The sequence below is a fragment of the Camelus ferus genome, chromosome 16, assembly GCF_009834535.1.
Source record: "Camelus ferus isolate YT-003-E chromosome 16, BCGSAC_Cfer_1.0, whole genome shotgun sequence".
NCBI classification, from domain to species: domain Eukaryota; kingdom Metazoa; phylum Chordata; class Mammalia; order Artiodactyla; family Camelidae; genus Camelus; species Camelus ferus.
In genome coordinates this window covers 48,775,841-48,792,062 of record NC_045711.1, presented here as the reverse complement: position 1 = coordinate 48,792,062, position 16,222 = coordinate 48,775,841, and the positions used below count along the sequence as shown (strand labels likewise).

General features: G+C 48.3%; 1 protein-coding gene across 2 annotated transcripts; it reads right to left on the bottom strand.

Moving 5' to 3' along the window:
• Positions 1-1,423: 1,423 nt before the first annotated feature.
• On the bottom strand, positions 1,424-13,017 carry GSDMA (gasdermin A). 2 transcript variants are annotated; one of them, XM_006176336.3, is made up of 12 exons: positions 12,864-13,017; positions 11,196-11,412; positions 10,851-11,031; positions 7,335-7,500; positions 6,408-6,504; positions 5,850-5,897; positions 5,412-5,438; positions 4,862-4,882; positions 4,057-4,211; positions 3,525-3,639; positions 2,707-2,780; positions 1,424-2,065 (listed from the first exon to the last, which is right to left on the bottom strand). In XM_006176336.3, exons 2-12 carry the CDS (start codon positions 11,407-11,409, stop codon positions 1,823-1,825), a joined length of 1,341 nt encoding a protein of 446 aa, XP_006176398.1. In that variant the 5' UTR covers positions 11,410-11,412; positions 12,864-13,017; the 3' UTR covers positions 1,424-1,822. The 2 variants fall into 2 exon arrangements, with proteins under 2 accessions (XP_006176398.1, XP_032313841.1); XM_032457950.1 differs by having other exon boundaries at positions 11,196-11,469; positions 12,864-13,016.
• Between the last annotated feature and the right edge of the window lie 3,205 nt (positions 13,018-16,222).

Below are 16,222 nucleotides of genomic sequence, written 5' to 3'. Positions count from 1 at the left end.
CCCCAGGGAAAATAAATTGGACCTGAAACCCTGTCTACTTATTTTTCAAAGGAATCCTCCAGTGATTCTGCAGGGGGTTACAGGTTCCAATTTCTTAAGACACAAAACAAAAATCTCCCTGCCTGTCTTGGAACTTTTATCTCTTCCATAAATGGAAGTCCTGAGTTTTAGACCAGGTCAGTCCCTACAAGACTATTTAACCCTGTTGTAAGGTCCTAGAGGGCAGAGAATATGTTTTGACCATATCCTCCCTTATATTTATTTAAATAGAGGATATTCTTTGTATCTCCCCTTTATACTATTGCAGTGAATAGCTCCTTACACTAAACAGCCACTTGTTAAATGGAAAAATGGGTGCTCCAGTTTTAGGGAAAAATGCCTTGACCACTTCCTCCCTAACTGTCCCTCTGGCCCCCGATGGCTGTAGGATGGATAACAGGACTTTTAAATCATCACTGGAATAAACTCATTAACGTCTCTTCTTTATAACATCGTATCTGTAACTGACGGGGGGTGAGAATGGTGAAAGAAGAAAACAGACGAGCTTTGTTCTTCATCTTTATGAAGTTACCCTTCTGGATAGTTAGGATTGTTAGCTCACCTCTTTATTAAGTTTACATCACAAGGGAAAAACAGTCAAGTCAGCAGATAACTACTCAGTTTGTCCTTGAGCAATGTAGTGAGGCCTTGGAAGATGCTCCAGAATGGGGGAGGATGGCTTAAGCTTTTGGCAGTTGGTCATGAATTCTTGGTGAGTGAGGGAACCAGCCTGGGCAGGGGTTGGCTAAGAAGGGAAGAGTCTGACTTCTGGAGCCAAAAGCCTTGGAAGAATTATTCTACCCATAAAACTATTTTAAAAGAGATTGATGGAAGATGTTAAAACCCAGCTTTATAAGAGGAGGCTGGTATGAACCCAGAAGTTTTATGAGACTGAAAATCTATGTTAGTTAGTTCATGTGCCAAGATTACCCACATCACTTCCTCCCACAACTACCCTGAATTGAGGGCAGAAGGAGGAAAGGTGAAATAAGATAATATCACATTTTCTTTTTTAAAGTTTTGGGCCAGTCTTATTCTTGGGTACCATTTTTTGACTTATCTGCATTTTCTATTCTGTAAACTGAAAAGTTGTCTTACTCTCATTTTGGGTTGATACTACATATCGCTAGGTCTGTGCCTTTCCGCCTCTCAGCTCAAGTCCAGAGGATCCCAAAGGCTCCTCTTTGAAGATACGCTGCTTTGAAATGATCTTCTGACTCTAGAATCTAGAGTCCACATTCTCCACCCAGCTAGTTCGTCCCTGAGCATTTTCCATCTCGCCTGAGGACAGCGTAATAGTTTTCATTTACATATAATCTACATGTAGTATGATAATGTCTTTTTTTTTTTTTCTGGCACAAGAATTTCCTTACAATGGATTTTGAAAGAAAGACACCAGAAGACATTTATTTGTTCCAAAGTGAAATAACATTTTTCATGAATTCCAGGAAAGCTTGATTTTGGGATCATGAGTGGGAGGGGTTGGGATAGGGAATTAATTAATTAATTAATTAATTAGGTTTTGCTGAAATGGTTTATAGTTTTTAAAAGTTTGAGTGTTTCTACTTTTAGAGGACTTAAGCATCAGTGGATGGGTGGCAGTCATAGGGGTGGCAGAGGGTAGTTACAGAGTTGGAGAAGTGGAAATTGGTTAACTTGGATGATCGACTAGGGTGTCCATTATCTTCAGCCTGGTGGCTTTGAAATGACCTTGGGCGTCAGGACAGGGCATAAGGGGGTAGGGAAGGCATTAGGGAAGCAGGAAGTGGGTGGAAATGGCAAGTTAGGAGGCCTTGGTCAGTAGCTGCAGGAAGGTGAGACTAGCGAAAAGGGCACAGAGGTGGGGGAGGGTGTCTGGGTCCCACATGTACAGGGGGCCCGATCTCTGCACTTCCAGGCCACTCAGCCCTACTAGGGCCTCTGTGAGGGTCAGTTCCTCTTCCCCAAGGGAGGAAAGCAACTCAGACTGCAGGGGGAAAACACCTTCACTATCCTGTAGGAAATTCTGTTCCATTGTGCTCTCCACCTGGAGGAAACCAAAGTAACGTGAAAAGAAAGAAAGAGCTGGCAACCTCTACTCCTTTCTCTTAACTCATAAAAAACACAAAGAGCACTACCTTTCTTTACTTGTAATCCCTTTTCTTACATTACACCTCTGTCTGAGCTTTTTTCATAACCTTTTCATACAGTGGGCAGCAGCACGTTGTTTGTTTGTTGGGGGAGGGGTTATTAGATTTGTTTATTTATTTATTTTTAGAGGAGATGCTGGGGATTGAGCCCAGGACCTTATGCATGCTAAGCATGTGCTCTACCACTTGAGCTATACCCACCCCCCAGCATGTTTATTTTTAGCTCCATTTTATAGAGGAATCAATTGAGGCTGACTCAGAGACATTAAGATTTGTTCACATCACCAGAGTTTTCTGTCCCTTCTCCCAAAATCAGGTGGGAAAAGCCAGGAAATTGCCCAGAAATGCATTCTTTACTTCTAGTTGTGAACTAGCAAACAGGAAGAAACATGGAAAGAAAAGGGAAGGGAGCAGGAGCTCCTAGGATAAGACAGAGGCCCTCTAGGAAGGTTCTGTCATGAAGTTAAACTGTATCTTTCCTCTGTTTCTAGCTGACTCCCACCCAAACTCTCTGTCACACCTGGTGGTGTTTTCTCACCAGCTTTAGTTGCATGGGTAGGATCTTTTTCTCCATGGATATTACCAGCAACTTCTGTTGGGCTTCACTTAGCTCTGGAGGAAAAAGCAGAGAGAGAGATGTGTGGTGTTGGTGCAAAGGGGACTACAGGCTCCAAATGGGTGCCTTTCCAGCATTAATTAATTAATGAATGGGTGTCCTTCGGGATTAATTGATTCATACAGTCATCCATGGTTGAATGCCTGCTCTATGCCAGGCACCTTTGCTGGGGCTGTTGGGTAAAACTGGTCCTCTCTTCACTCGAGCTTGCAGTCTAGCAGAGAAGACAGAGTGTAACGAGTAATTACAATACAGGCTGTTACGGGAGCCATAGCTGAGGGGTCTAACTTTGGTCTTGGTGTTTGAGGGCCAGCTTCTTAGGGAACAAACACCTCAGTTTACACCTGAAGGACCAGAGAATTTTTAGAAGTTGGGGAGTGTTTCTTGCAGAGGGAAGAAGAGAATTCAGGGGTCAGATCAGAAGATGTTACCCTCAAATTAAAGCTAACAGATATCAATATAAAATTGATGAGCTTAACTATATTCAAAAGTTTTAAATATATGGCTGATAAAACTAGGGTGATTTCCCAATCTCTGTTAGCAAGAGTAGGCTAAGGTGACCAAATGGACCCTTAGGAATGAAACCAATTTTTAAAAATGTAGATATAATTTAATTAACTGTGGTATAATGTGCCTGGCATTTATTCATTTACTCATTCATTCATTCATTCAGGAATTCATTTAGTGACTCATTCCTCCACTGAAAAGGTATATAAATGAAGACCTCACTCCCCACTCACCTGTTAGGGCTCCAAGGAAATAGAGGATGGCACCTGTAGCCTCCTTTGATAGTAGGACATCTTTTGGGAGTGCCTCCAGGGTCACTTCATGTCCTCTGTCTAGAGCCCCTTCCAGCTGTAGGGAAAGGCGGGTGACTATTTAAGATAACACAGGTAAAGGGCACAGTGCCTGGCAACTAACAATGCCTTGAGATGTGTTAATTATCTCCATTTCCTTGTTTCTTTTTCAAGGTATCAAATCTCCCAAAGTATTGGACTCTTGGGTTCCTTCCTTGGTCCCTGAGCCTTGGACTCTGGAAAGGAGCATGGAATCGGCACTGTTTCCCTTCTTCAGAGGGACCCAGGTCCCAGGTGGTCTGGCAGCCTGGGGGGTGTTTGGCCAGCCTTGGGGAAGGCATCCGCTATCAGTGCTCCTGGCCACTAACCACCTTCTGCCAAATCTGTCAGATCCCCTACCAGCTGTGCCACCCACATGCACCTCCACCAAAAGCCTTCCTTCTCCTGCACCTCCCCCCTTCCGCTGGGTCCTCACTGTGAACTCCAGGTCTTCCAGCTCCTTTTTCTTCCCTAGGAGTTTGCTGAGTGAACAGAGCAGGGAGCTCTTCCCCACTGGGCTCAGCTTCTCCACTTCATGGGTCTTTCTTTGAACCTCTTCTTTTAGTGTTCTGAAGTCCTTGAATGCCTCCCCTGTGGGGACAGTAGATGGGGCACCATCCCCATCAGTTCAGGCAGCCCTCTCCCTGAGGGTCTCCTTCATCCAACCCTGCTCAGGCCCCTGGGCTCTGCTCTCGGCTGGAGCCTGGTCTCTCTTTTTGCTGGACCAAGGAATGCAGTTCATGAAGTTATCCACCAGCCTTGACTTGAGGCTTTGGGTGGTGGGGGATGTGGGGGCGAGGGGCTGGGCCAGGACCCACATCATCTAAGCCAGCAGTTCATTCTCCCTGAGACCCTAGGCTCCATCCATCCCAGATCAGTAGATAATTGACTTCCCTTTCTCTAAGACTTCAGCTAAGAGTTGAGAAGGAAGTTCTATTTCCCTTCCCTAAAGTTATTGACAAAGAAGTGATTGTGATGACTGAGCAAAAACTGGGACAGGAAAGAGCAGTGGGTCTCAATCCAGGGATGTGGGTGGATCAGGGATAGCTTGAACCTCCACCTGCCCCTCTAGGGGCCTCATCCTAAGAATACATCTAGCCTGCTTTGGAGAGAGTGGCTTCCTGGAAGTGGCTCCAGCTGCCAGCGTCTAGGACTTAGCACCTGTCTTCCCCTCCCTTCACTCCAAAGCTACTTCCACTGCCTTCCTGCCAAAGTCTAGGAAGAAACATAAAGTTCCTTACCAACATCAGATGCCTGGATAACTGAGGGAAAAAAAAAAACAATTAGGATGCAATCCTCCAAAACAGTAGCCATACCCAGGGGATGAGACATTAATGGAGGTTAGGAAATACATCCCGTCTGCTGGGATATCCCAGCCATTTTAAGGATACGGTTGCTCCATTCGTGAGAGGCAGGAATGAGACAGCTGAGAAGCTAATGCATTGTTAACCAGGGCACCTGCATTGAATTGGCATCACTGTGACTCAGCGGCTCCGGCCCCGGGCCCTGGGTGGCTGAGTTGCAGACGTGATGTAACAGGTATTAATTACTAAGGCCCTTGAGGACAGAGGTCGGAGGCATGAGACCGCCTGGGCATGTTGTCCAAGGACTTCCCCCTTCCCCTGTTTTTTTTTCCTGAGCCATTAGAATTCCTGCCACATTTCAGAGACAACAGTTTGTTGAAACTTGCCCTGCCACGTTCCTCATCAGTCCCAGAGAGAATGGAGGAAAAAGATTGGAGTTTTAGAATTCTGTCAAGGAAGTTGCGGCGAAATGACAGGAAACACTTACGGGTGAACTTCTCCTCTTCTGGCTTTTCTGAAGACAGAAACAATGTACATATGTCAGCATAAAACGTCTTTGTGCCTTTTTAATCTACAGCAGTTGTCAAGGCAGCTTTATCAGTGATCATTATAAAAACACAGAGAGATGATGTTAGCGCATCCGCCCCCGCAATTTGGGAACAGACACTGTCTTCAAGTCTTATATCTGCTTCTGATGGTGCCTTCTGGTCTCTGTCTTTCTGTTTCTGTCTCTCTTGAGGATATTTATATGCTTCTATCTGTCTTTCCTAAAGTTGAGGATAGATGCTTTGAGAGACTTGGGAAACAAAAGCAGGGGGCTCCTTGGGGGATTCTGGTGTACCCCATGAGAGCAGGAGGGATTTCAGCCCATAGCGTCAGGGGTCGGGCAGAAGATGTGGGGGGGCCAGGAAGCAATTCCACTTACCTCCAAGAGGGAAGGTTTGCATGTTATCATTGTAGATACACGGAATATCTGAAAGGAGCAAGAGAGGGGAGAGCAGGAGGACTCTTAACGGTCGCCCCACCTTTCTTTCTCTAGTCTCAAGCCCATGGGCTCTGCTAAGGGCTGGGAACCTGCCCTCAAATGCCTCACCTGGTCCCCAGCTCTACCTCTGTTGCTGGACGTAATCTTTTCTTCTTCTGTAAATCCTCTCCCATGATAACACTGTTTTCTACCTTGCGTTCTAGTACTGGTGTCTGTGTCAGTTTCCTCCACTGGCCACAGACTTAGACAGAGGCTGTGCCTGTTCATCTCTGTATTCCCTCTCCTCAGCGAACACAGTGCCTAGCACCCTGAGATGCTCAGAACCAGGAGTTCCTCCCTCCCTCTCCAGAGCAGCCCCTGTCCCTCTGTGCCTGGAAGTTGGACCACAACATACACCTTTACTCAGTCCCTGACATTGCCACAAGAGGGGACCAGGATGCCTTAGTTGTGGTGCAGGTAATTCTCATCTTGAGCAGGGGACCATTGGTGTCTGCTCACCCCACTCATCTTTGCCTTTGACCATCAGCTGTCTCACTCGAAATGCCAGGATGCAGCCCTTGGGGATGGTTACAGCCTCCTTGTGGTTTATGGATCCCTAGAATTAGACATAAGAATTTGTGAATGTGCAGAGAGCCTCAGTATGAGACATTGGGTGTGTGTTGGCAGGGCAAGTGGAGGGCGAGGCCTGAGAGCCTTTGGGGAGATAAGAAGTCGGGAACACCTCAGTGGTATCCATGATTGCCTTTCCACCTGGCACAGTGAGCTTCTGTGGCAGCGCTCTTCTTCTCATTTCCACTGATCATGCCTCTAACAATCTGTTTCTTATTTCCTGGTTCTGATACAGGAAGGAACTAGGCAGATCTGTTCCGTCACCTACCTGTGTATCCCTGTCCCACTTTAGAGCTTCCACCCAGGCCCTGGTTCCTTCTTCCTCTTTGCCATCTGTCCCATGCTCACCTCCTTCAGGAAGCCTTCCATGACTAATCCCTACTCTTAGTTCCCACTCATCCTTTGAACATTTATACAAAACAGATACAAACATGTAGAGCATTACTTATTACACACTGAGTTTTCCAAGCCTGTGTTCTCTAGTCTTTAACCTCTGTGTCTCCCCCATGAGACTGAGAACCTTCTGACAGAAAGGATGTCTCTGCTGTAGATCAGGAGCACCCTAGGGGAGAATCCACACTATGAGTTTCCTCTTCCCTGATAGCTCCCCGTGGCACCTGCCACAGGACTGTGCCCTACTGGACACCACTGACCAGAGAGAGGATTTGTTTCTGGCCAACTGGGGTCTGGATGTTGAAGAGCAGGGGGAAGGAGTGGGTCCTTTTCAGTACTGGGGCAGAGGGACTGATCGGGCAAAGTCAATGCAGCCACTGAGGGTAGGCTGAATGTAAGTGTGTGTATGTGTGTGAACCAAACCTGTAGCCCCAACGGGGCGAATATTGGGAGGGAGAAGCAGCCATCGGCCTTGCTGGCTCTCTCCAGGGTGACCTCCTGCACAGTCTCCACCACCTCCATCACCACATACAGGTTCATTCTTTCACTTCGCATCTCCTTCAGGAACGGGTGGTCTACCATCAGCTTCCTGTGGCAGGAGAAACATCAGGGTACCGTCCAGAGCTTCTCCCCATCTGGGCCCTGTCCTTCTCTTCCCTTCTGTCATTCCCAGGAGCGAGGCCTGATGGTGTCAGGGAAAGTGTGCAGACTCTGGAGTAAGACTCAGGTTGAAACCCCGATCTCCCGCTTACTGTCAGGGCGGCTTCTCTGAGTCTGGGTTGCCTCATCTACAAAATGAGGGTAATGACACCTACCTCCAGGGTTGTTGAGAGACAGACTGTTGGTCGGTCAGAGCTCCCACCCTGGCTTCTGAAACCGAGGACACAGATGCCCTGGGGTGGGTACCATCCTGCTCGGACTGGCTCTCAGGTATGGCTCTATCCATTTGGAGTGGTTTGGGGCCCCAAAGCCTTTGCTCCTGTTGGTTTGTACCTGACAGCAGACAAAACCTCATGCTGCCCTCAGTTTCTCCCCTTTATTTCTTTGAAGGGACTAATTTTTCATGGTACTTGTCCTGATTGTTTTTATAGTGTTCAAATCTGTATTTTTGTATGTAGAGGGAAATACTTTTCTCAAAATTAAATGCTAGTAAATATTGTATTAAATTGTCATGGAGGAGTTCTTGTTTAATAAATGGACATGTAAAAACGACAACAAACAACTAAAATAAGGGGTTGGGGGTAGAGCTCAGTGGTAGAGCTCGCGCTTGGTGTGCACAAGATCCTGGGTTCAATCCCCAGTGCCTCCCTTAGGGGGAAAAATTAAAAAAAACAGAAACGTAAAAGAATTTTTCTCAGGCATAGCACCTGGCCCAGAACAGGGCCTCGTGGTGGCTTCTTTCTCCCTTGCATTCTCCTCCCTCTCCTCCCTGTTCATCTCTCCTCGGTCCTTCCTCTCCACCTCTTATCTTTTCCCTTGTGATTAACACCAGTTCCTCCTCTCCACTTGCTTACACACATAAACCTGTCCTTTGGTCTTGCTACCCCCTCCAATTACCATTCTGTTTCTTTCCTTCACTTCAGTGGCAAGTATTTCAAAAGATATGCCCATACCCAGGGTCTTTACTTCCTCACTGCCCACCTGTAAATTCTTGACAAGTTGGCTTCTATTTCCACTCCTCAACTGAAATCACAATGACCCCCCCACCCCACCCACTGAACTCAGAGGCCTTCCTGAACTCTGCAAGACTTTGGACCTGTCTGTGTAAACCCTCTGTGCAATGCTGTTTTCGCCAGGCTTCTGACCAGTTTGCCTCCCATGTTCTGCTCCTGTCTTTCTGGCTCTAAATCCTATCCATTCTGTCTGCATCTCAGTTTTCTAGGTCTTTCATTTTCTTTGGTTCCCTAAAATTTTATCTTCTCTGAGATTCCACACTTGGTTTTCTGTCTGAGTTCCTTCCAACAGCTCCCCTGACCTCCTTCCTGCAGTTTTGATCTTTAAATTGCTGACCACCACCCACATGTGTGGCTTCACTTTTTCTCTCCGAACTCGGTTCTAAATTCTGTCTTCCCGTTCCTATGAAGGTCACCACTTGGGTCAAATCCCAGAGTCATTTAAAAAATTCTTATGTATTTAATTTATTTAAATAAAAATTGTATATATTTAAGGTGTACAAGGTGATATTTTGATATACATATACATGGGGAAGTGATTACCGCAGTCAAGCCAATTAACATACCCATCTCCTCACGGAGTTACCATTTCATCTGAAATCTACTCTCTTTTAAAAAAAAATTATTTTTTCATGAAGGGAAATTAGATTTATTTATTTATAAATAGAAGTACTGGGGATTGAACCCAGGACCGCGTGCATGCTAAGCACACACTCTACCACAGAGCTATACCTTCCCCCTCCCCGAAATCTACTCTGTTAGCAAATTTCCGGTTATACAATATAGAATTATTAACACGATCATGCTGTGCATCAGATCTCCATCAGAGTTGCTTTGACAAAACCCTCTCCCTAGCCCTGCGATTGGCTGCCAGGCCCATCCATCTTGCCACCCCAGAGGCCTCACGTCTGTTCCTCCCCCTTCATTCTGCCTGCTCTTCCCAGCTCACTTTGTATCTCTGATGGGCAGTGGAACAGAGTCTTGCCTGGTCTGCCTGCTTCCTCCAAACCCCTGTCCCTCATCCGCTGACTCACTTCCTTCGTCTGGTCGAATTAGTCAAGACACATATCAGAGCATCGTCAGGGTCTCCCTGGTGCCTACAGCATATTTCCATCTTCTTGACCAGACACCTGGGTCCCCATGACCTGGGCCCTCCTTTGTTCCACTCATCCCTCTTCTGCTCCTGCCAAACCGGCTATTCACAGTCCCTATAGGTTTTGAGATTTCTCACCTGCGTGCCTTTGTAATGCCATTCTCCCAGTCTTGCTTGTCCAATTTCTACTTATTTCAAGACCCAGTTCATGGGCTGCCTGCTCTGTGAAGTCTGCCCTCGTTTCCCCAGCCAGAAGTCCCTCTGACCTGCCGCAAAACTCAGGCAAAGACTTCCTAGGACACTGACCTCTTCTTGCCTTGGATTAGTTACTGTTGTACATTTTTTCCCACACTCCGAGATCACCAGATTCTCAGACAAAGATGTTCTCGTGCAGCCCAGCACCAGTGGGGTGCTTTGTACTCAGCAAGGTATATAAATGTTTCCTGGATGGCTTCCCAAGCACCCCACCCTTCCTTCCTGCCTCCCCGATCCTCACCTCCTTTCAACCACTACTTAACTACTTAAAAGTCGGTTCCCTTGTCAAGCGAAACATCTGAGGAGCCCAGAAGAGACATGGCATCTGCCACACCCCTTATGCTGCAGGGGCAGTATTTCCAGCCTGGTGTGGGCACGGGACTGGGCAGGGGAGAGAGCTTCATTTATGGGAGCAGAATGCTGTGTTCAAGCCACAGTAGGGAACAGTTAAGGCCTCTTCGCTTTTTAGTGTATTTCATAGTCTTAGGGTCAGAAGGAACCCTAGAAATTTTCATCTAACGCTGTGACTTTTCAGGGAAGAAAACTCAAGTCCCAAGAGAAGTGACTTTGCCAAGGTCGCACAACACATTAACGGGGACACACTCGTCCTCGTGTGTGTGTGTGTGTGTGTGTGTGTGTGTGCGCGTGCGTGTGTGCGTGTGTGTGTGTGTGTGTGTGTGTGTGTGTGATGGTGGAGAGGGGTACTGGAGGTGGTGGAAGGACGGGAAGGGGTGGGGAGTGGTTAAGAAATGGCCTAAATGACCTATAGGCCAGAAGGCCATTTTCAAGAGCGCCCCTGGGGTGACCACATAGGTGAAGGTCAGTGTGAGGGCCCTGCCCTTTAACTCAGGGCCCAAAGCACCCTTTCCACGCACCGCTCCCCCATCCCAGCAGCCCTCCAGCCCTGCCCAGTCTCACCTCTCCTGGTGCAAACTCTCCAGAGCCGTAGGAGCCACACTGAGCGTCTGGACCTCCAGGGTGCTGTTCCGGGACAGATTGGCTGTCCCCTTCACCTTGACCGTCTTTGGCACATCCACCTCTCCCTCCACTCGGGCATCCAGCATATTCTTAAAGCCAAAGTTTCCAGAGTCTGTTGGGTCTGCAGGAGGGAGAAGACGAAGGGGGCTGGGCTCAGAGGCATCCGTGGTCCCCGCCTCCTGCGAGGTCTTTGGGCTAGAGACTCCTATCCATGCTGCCACCACCAGGGCAGAGGGAGGTTTGGGGGCCCCTCCCTCAGTCCCCAACCCCACGCCCGAGGCTGACCTGAGGGCGAGCTGCCAGGTTCAAGCACATCCAGGAGGGTGTAGTCAGTGTGGACGTACCGGGCTCCCCAGAAGAGCGTACTCTTCCTCTTCCTCAGCACCAGGCAGAAGGGGTGGAAGCGCTTGAAGTCTATGAGGCTGTCCAGGGGTGTCAGGTCCCCTCGGGGGTTCAGCTGGCGGACCAGAGCCCGGGTGACATTTTCAAACATGGTCATTGTCTTTGCAGGAGGGGGAGGGAGACAGGAAAGTGACAAGTTGGGAGACCAGAACGTCCCCTGTGGAGAGAGATGGGGGGTTTCTGGGGCGGGGGCACCCTTAAAGATGCCTGGATTCTCCGAATGTCAGAGCTGAAAGGAACCAGAGGAGTCTTCATTCTACCACGAGGAAATGAAGCCTTGAGAGCTGAAAACAAGTCTCCTGGTGGGTGGCTCGGCGGGCTTGGGGAGCCAGCCCTCCCCTCTCCTTGTCAAGGGCTCCTTTCTTACTCCCTGCTCACTTCACGGACCTGGAGCCCGGCCGGAGCATTTCATCAGCTGTGGAAGTAAAGCTCCTCTCACACAGACATGCCCAGAAAGCTGTGACAGCCAGGACCTGGGGACGCTGGGGGAGGGAGGCAGCCACCCCTGGTGCCAAGGGGGAGGGCCCGGGAGGCAGCACTGTTCACCCAGTTGCCTTTTCTTTGGGTGGGGGTCACTTCCCTGTCCCTTTACCTCCCTTGTGCCCTTCTCCTGGCTCATGGGTGTAGGTTCTACTTTCTCCCACCTCCCTCCAGGTACCACTCAGCAGATCCAGGCATTTTGATGCTCTTTGCCCTCACCCCCTCTGCTGGTAATATCTCCCTCCCAATCTAAAGAATCCCTATGTGTCCTTTAAGACTCACTTCCGGTCACTCCTCTGTGACCCCCTTCTCTCTCCCCTTCAGGCAGCTGGTGACTCCACCCCAAAATGCCTTCTGAGACACCTGCCGCTTCCTGTTGTTGTGATTTGTTCACCTGACTCTCTCGCCTACTCTACCGTGACCTCCTAGATGGCAGGATGTAGGTCTTAGTCATCCTGGTGGCCTCAGCTCCAAGCACCGTGCCTGGTGCAGACTTGGAGCTTGGCAACGTGTGTGGAATGGATGGACAAGTGAATGCATGAACGCGGGAGACTTGAGCTGGGGTGAGAGGGCCCTGGAGAACATGGGGCCTACAAGAGCCTGAAGTTCATGGTCTCGGCTCTCTGTTTTTGAGGTTCAAGTCCAGGTGCTCTGGCTGGGCAGCCAGCTGGCACAGCTGGGTTATCCCCGAGGGTGGAAGAGGACACACCAGCCAGCCTGGAACCGCCTCATATCCCAGTTGGCACCTCACAGAGTTGGGGAAGCAGGGTGCACACACACAGGGGCTGGGGCCACTCTGTCAACCACACTAGCTCCAATGTGCTTTTTTCACCTCTCATTCCTGGGAGGGCCCAGATGGGACAGGACCACCTCCTGGCCAATCTGGGAAGGGCTCGGGTGACTGCTGTCTCCTCCTCATCAGATAAGTGCTCACAGGGCCACCTCCCCCTTCTCTCCCCAAGGCCGATCAAGATTCCTACCCCACCGGGATCTAGGGGACTTCTTGTCCCACCCATGATCTCGTCTGTCCCTAGAACACCCTCTCCTCCCCTGCTGTCCTCTAGTTCTTACCAGGGAGCGGTGCTAGGTCCTGACCAGCAGCTGGGTCTGGAGTGAGGGTCTGGGCCTCTCTTGGTCTGCGGGCTGAGAGAATGACTGTCCTTCACCAGGACAGGCTGCTGCTTTATGCCTCCGTGGAGGCAAGGATGTTGGCTTCCAGGGACCCCACCTGCTCCAGTGACCCCACCCCTCACCTGCTCCACTTCCGGGAGAACAGCATTAACCTGTTCCACGTGTGCCCTGCCCCAGGCCCTGTGTCCCAGCCTCCCGAGGGCTGAGAGGACGGGAGAGGTGCTGCCAGGCAGGTGCCAGTGTGGGTGGGGGAGCCAAGGCGGAGGAAGAGATGCCAGTGGAAGGTTGGCTTGATGGGCTGAGAGGAGAGGAAGGAAGGCACCTTGGAGGGGGCTGCAGAGAGAGGCAGCGGGACTTCGGGGGTGTGTGTGTGTGTGTGTGTGTGTGTGTGTGTGTGTTCGCATGCATGGGTGTGATGAGGGAAGGCATCTCTGTTCCATCATGGCCATTGGGAAGCAGCTAGGATTCATGACGAGGCTTTGTGGGTGTGATAAGGGGATAAGAAATCCTGTGTCTTCAAATTCCAGCAGAAAGAGCAACTGAAAGATTGTCCTCCATCTTTTTGCTTGTCAGCCCGCACATCACTGCCTCATTCCATCTGTTTCAGCTCCAGGTACGTATCTATGGCACAGCTACAAGCATATGCCTGTGTAGGCAGAGATGGAGATAGACCAAATGGTTTTCTCTTATTTCCTGTTCAGCATCTCTGCTCCTAAAAGAGTATTGTACAGACACACACAAATGTACACAGGCAGAAGCATAGCGGAGTTAGTGGAAAAGCTCCAAACACCCATCTCCGGTGGGAATTCAGACATCTTACCATCGGTCACTCGGGTCTTACTCTTATCTCAAATCCCTGCCTGGAAGGAATTTTAAAGGGGACTTTACACACATGGTAGGTCTTTAGATGACAAATCAAAACTTTTTAAAAAGTGTCTTTTCTTAAAAATTGAAGTGTAGTTGATTTGGTGTTAGTTTCAGGTGTACAGCAAAGCAATTCAGTTATAAAAATACATATGCATATATATATACATTTTTTCAGATTCCTTTCCATTGTAGGTGATTACAAGAAATTGAATATAGTTCCCTGTGCTGTACAGTAGGTCCTTGTTGTTTATCTATTTTATATATAGTTGTTTATACCTGTTAATCCCAAACTCCTAGTTTATTTCCCCATCTCCTTTCCCCTTTGGTAACCATAGTTTGTTACCTATTTCTGTGCATCTATTTCTGGTTTTTAAATAAAATTTGTATCATTTTTTTAGATTCCACATATAAGTGATATCATATTTGTCTCTATCTGACTTACTTCACTTAATATGATCATCTTTAGGTCCATCCATGTTGCTGCAGATGGCATTATTTCATTCTTTTTTATGGTCAAATCAAGACATTTACAAGCAAGGCTCCTACGGTGTTGGGATATGTGTCTACGCATAAGTGCATGTATAACCTGAATACCACTGAGCCTTCATGCTCTCACTTTGAGGCTCTCCTCAGTATCACCCACTGAAGATGAAATGTTGGCTTAAAACCCATGAAGAGTAAGTTAGGTCTTTACTGGAAGTTTTCTGGAGGGGCTGGTGGTGACTAGGGGAGATTCGATCACATCATATTCAGCAAAACTCCTAAAAGTTTAACTCTTCCACCTCTGTCCGCAAAGTCTCATTCGGTATGACAGGTGCTCCCAAATCTCTCTCTTCTGTGTCCTGAAACAAAACAAGACCTTGCCCCTGCTGGGTCTCTGGTCCCTGCCCCTTGTCCTTTTGTTTACCTTCCTTCCCATTGAACCCGGGCTCATCTTGTGCAGATACCTAATACTGCCTCCTTCGACAGCTCTAATCATTATCTTAAGCAAACATCTCTCCTCTTTAGGAGAAGAAGAAGTGGGAGCTTGGGCATGTGGGGAGGCTGTCATCAGTCATGCAGTTCCTGTCACATGTGTGCATGTATGCAGAAAGGTGTTGTCTGGGTAATATCTTTTTCATCTCTTATTTTCCTGGTTCTTCCTGGACTTCTGTCTCTGCCTCTCTGTATCTCTTATTTGGTACTTTGTTGTGACACCACAGCAAACCATCATGTGGTCCTGGTCTTAATCAGCTCCTGAGAAGGCAGCCCCACTCCCCACCCTCTGACCATCCCATCATTGCCTCAGCTAGACATTTGGGGGTTTCTTCCTAGTGTCTGTCTTCTTACCTTATCCTCCAAAGATCTGGAGAAGAGTGGTTTCAAGAAGTCACACCTGTATCTGTTCTCAGGACCCAAAAAAGTCTGTCTAGCCAGTTTTGTCTCCTCTGACCCAGAAGTCTCGCTCTTTTCATTCCTCTTGCCTTCCTTCATTCACTCTGAACTCCACCAGGCCTATCCTCCTTCTCCTTGTCCTGTTCCCACTCTACTTCTGCCCCATTGCACCATCCCGCAAACTGCCTAATGGTGTTCCAAGCAGGTTCCTTTGTAAGTTCAAGGCAGAGAGAAGAAATAAGGGCTTATGAGACCAGCCAGGTTGAAGGTCTTGTGCTTTTGAAATAAAAACATCCATGTCAGGCTTGTTCTTGGGCTGTTCCTCCCACCTATCTAGGATATCCTGTCTTTTTGTCACACCCCCCCCCCCCCCATTCACCACAAGCTCCTCAAGGAAAACTCCAGTAAAGGCCTTAGGGTAAGGTCACAGAATCCCTTTAGGGTCCAGAGGCTCCTTTTCCTCAGAGTCTTTGTTTATGTTCAGGGGAATCTGGGACATAATTCAAACTGTGCTGAAAGAAATTTAAGTTGGAGTAATATGTAAGAAATTTTTTGGTCAATTAATAGTGATTTATTGAAACAAGCTAAGTGGTGCGTGGTGCTGATGCAGGCAGCAGGCTTTGCTCTCTATCTCCCTCTAGTGGTCGATCAAGGGAGTTAATGGGCGATAATCACCCCTTGATATGCGTGTGCACCAAGCTGTGGTTTGTGTGTGGTTGCTAGAAGATGGGGATCAGGTAAGGGAACAGACTTAGTGGAGGAAGCCCCAGCCACCTGTTCTCTGGCAACTTGACCTACAGTGTGCACTGCGGACCCTGAAGTCAGACCCAGACATTGGGACAGGACATTAATTACTTCTTTACCCATTTTCTTCTTTATTATTATTGACTTTCTCCTCAGAAAGGAGCCAAAGAGGAAAGAGACAGACTGGAATGGTGGAGGAGGAGGAAGAATGTGCCCCAAAGTCGTTGCATTTTATATCTCTCATGGGAGGTTGGAAGTTTTGGAATGCAGACTGCAGACTGTGGGCTATACTTCCATAAAAAAACTATTCTTTT

Excerpts from the sequence above, each read along its gene's own strand:
- GSDMA (XM_006176336.3), bottom strand. The coding sequence starts at position 11,409 with ATGACCATGTTTGAAAATGTCACCCGGGCTCTGGTCCGCCAGCTGAAC. Across the intron at positions 5,898-6,407 it reads CAAAGGCAAAGATGAGTGGG|ATATTCCGTGTATCTACAAT; the intron begins GTGAGCAGACAC and ends TGCTCCTTTCAG. Across the intron at positions 4,212-4,861 it reads TATCCAGGCATCTGATGTTG|GGGAGGCATTCAAGGACTTC; the intron begins GTAAGGAACTTT and ends CTGTCCCCACAG.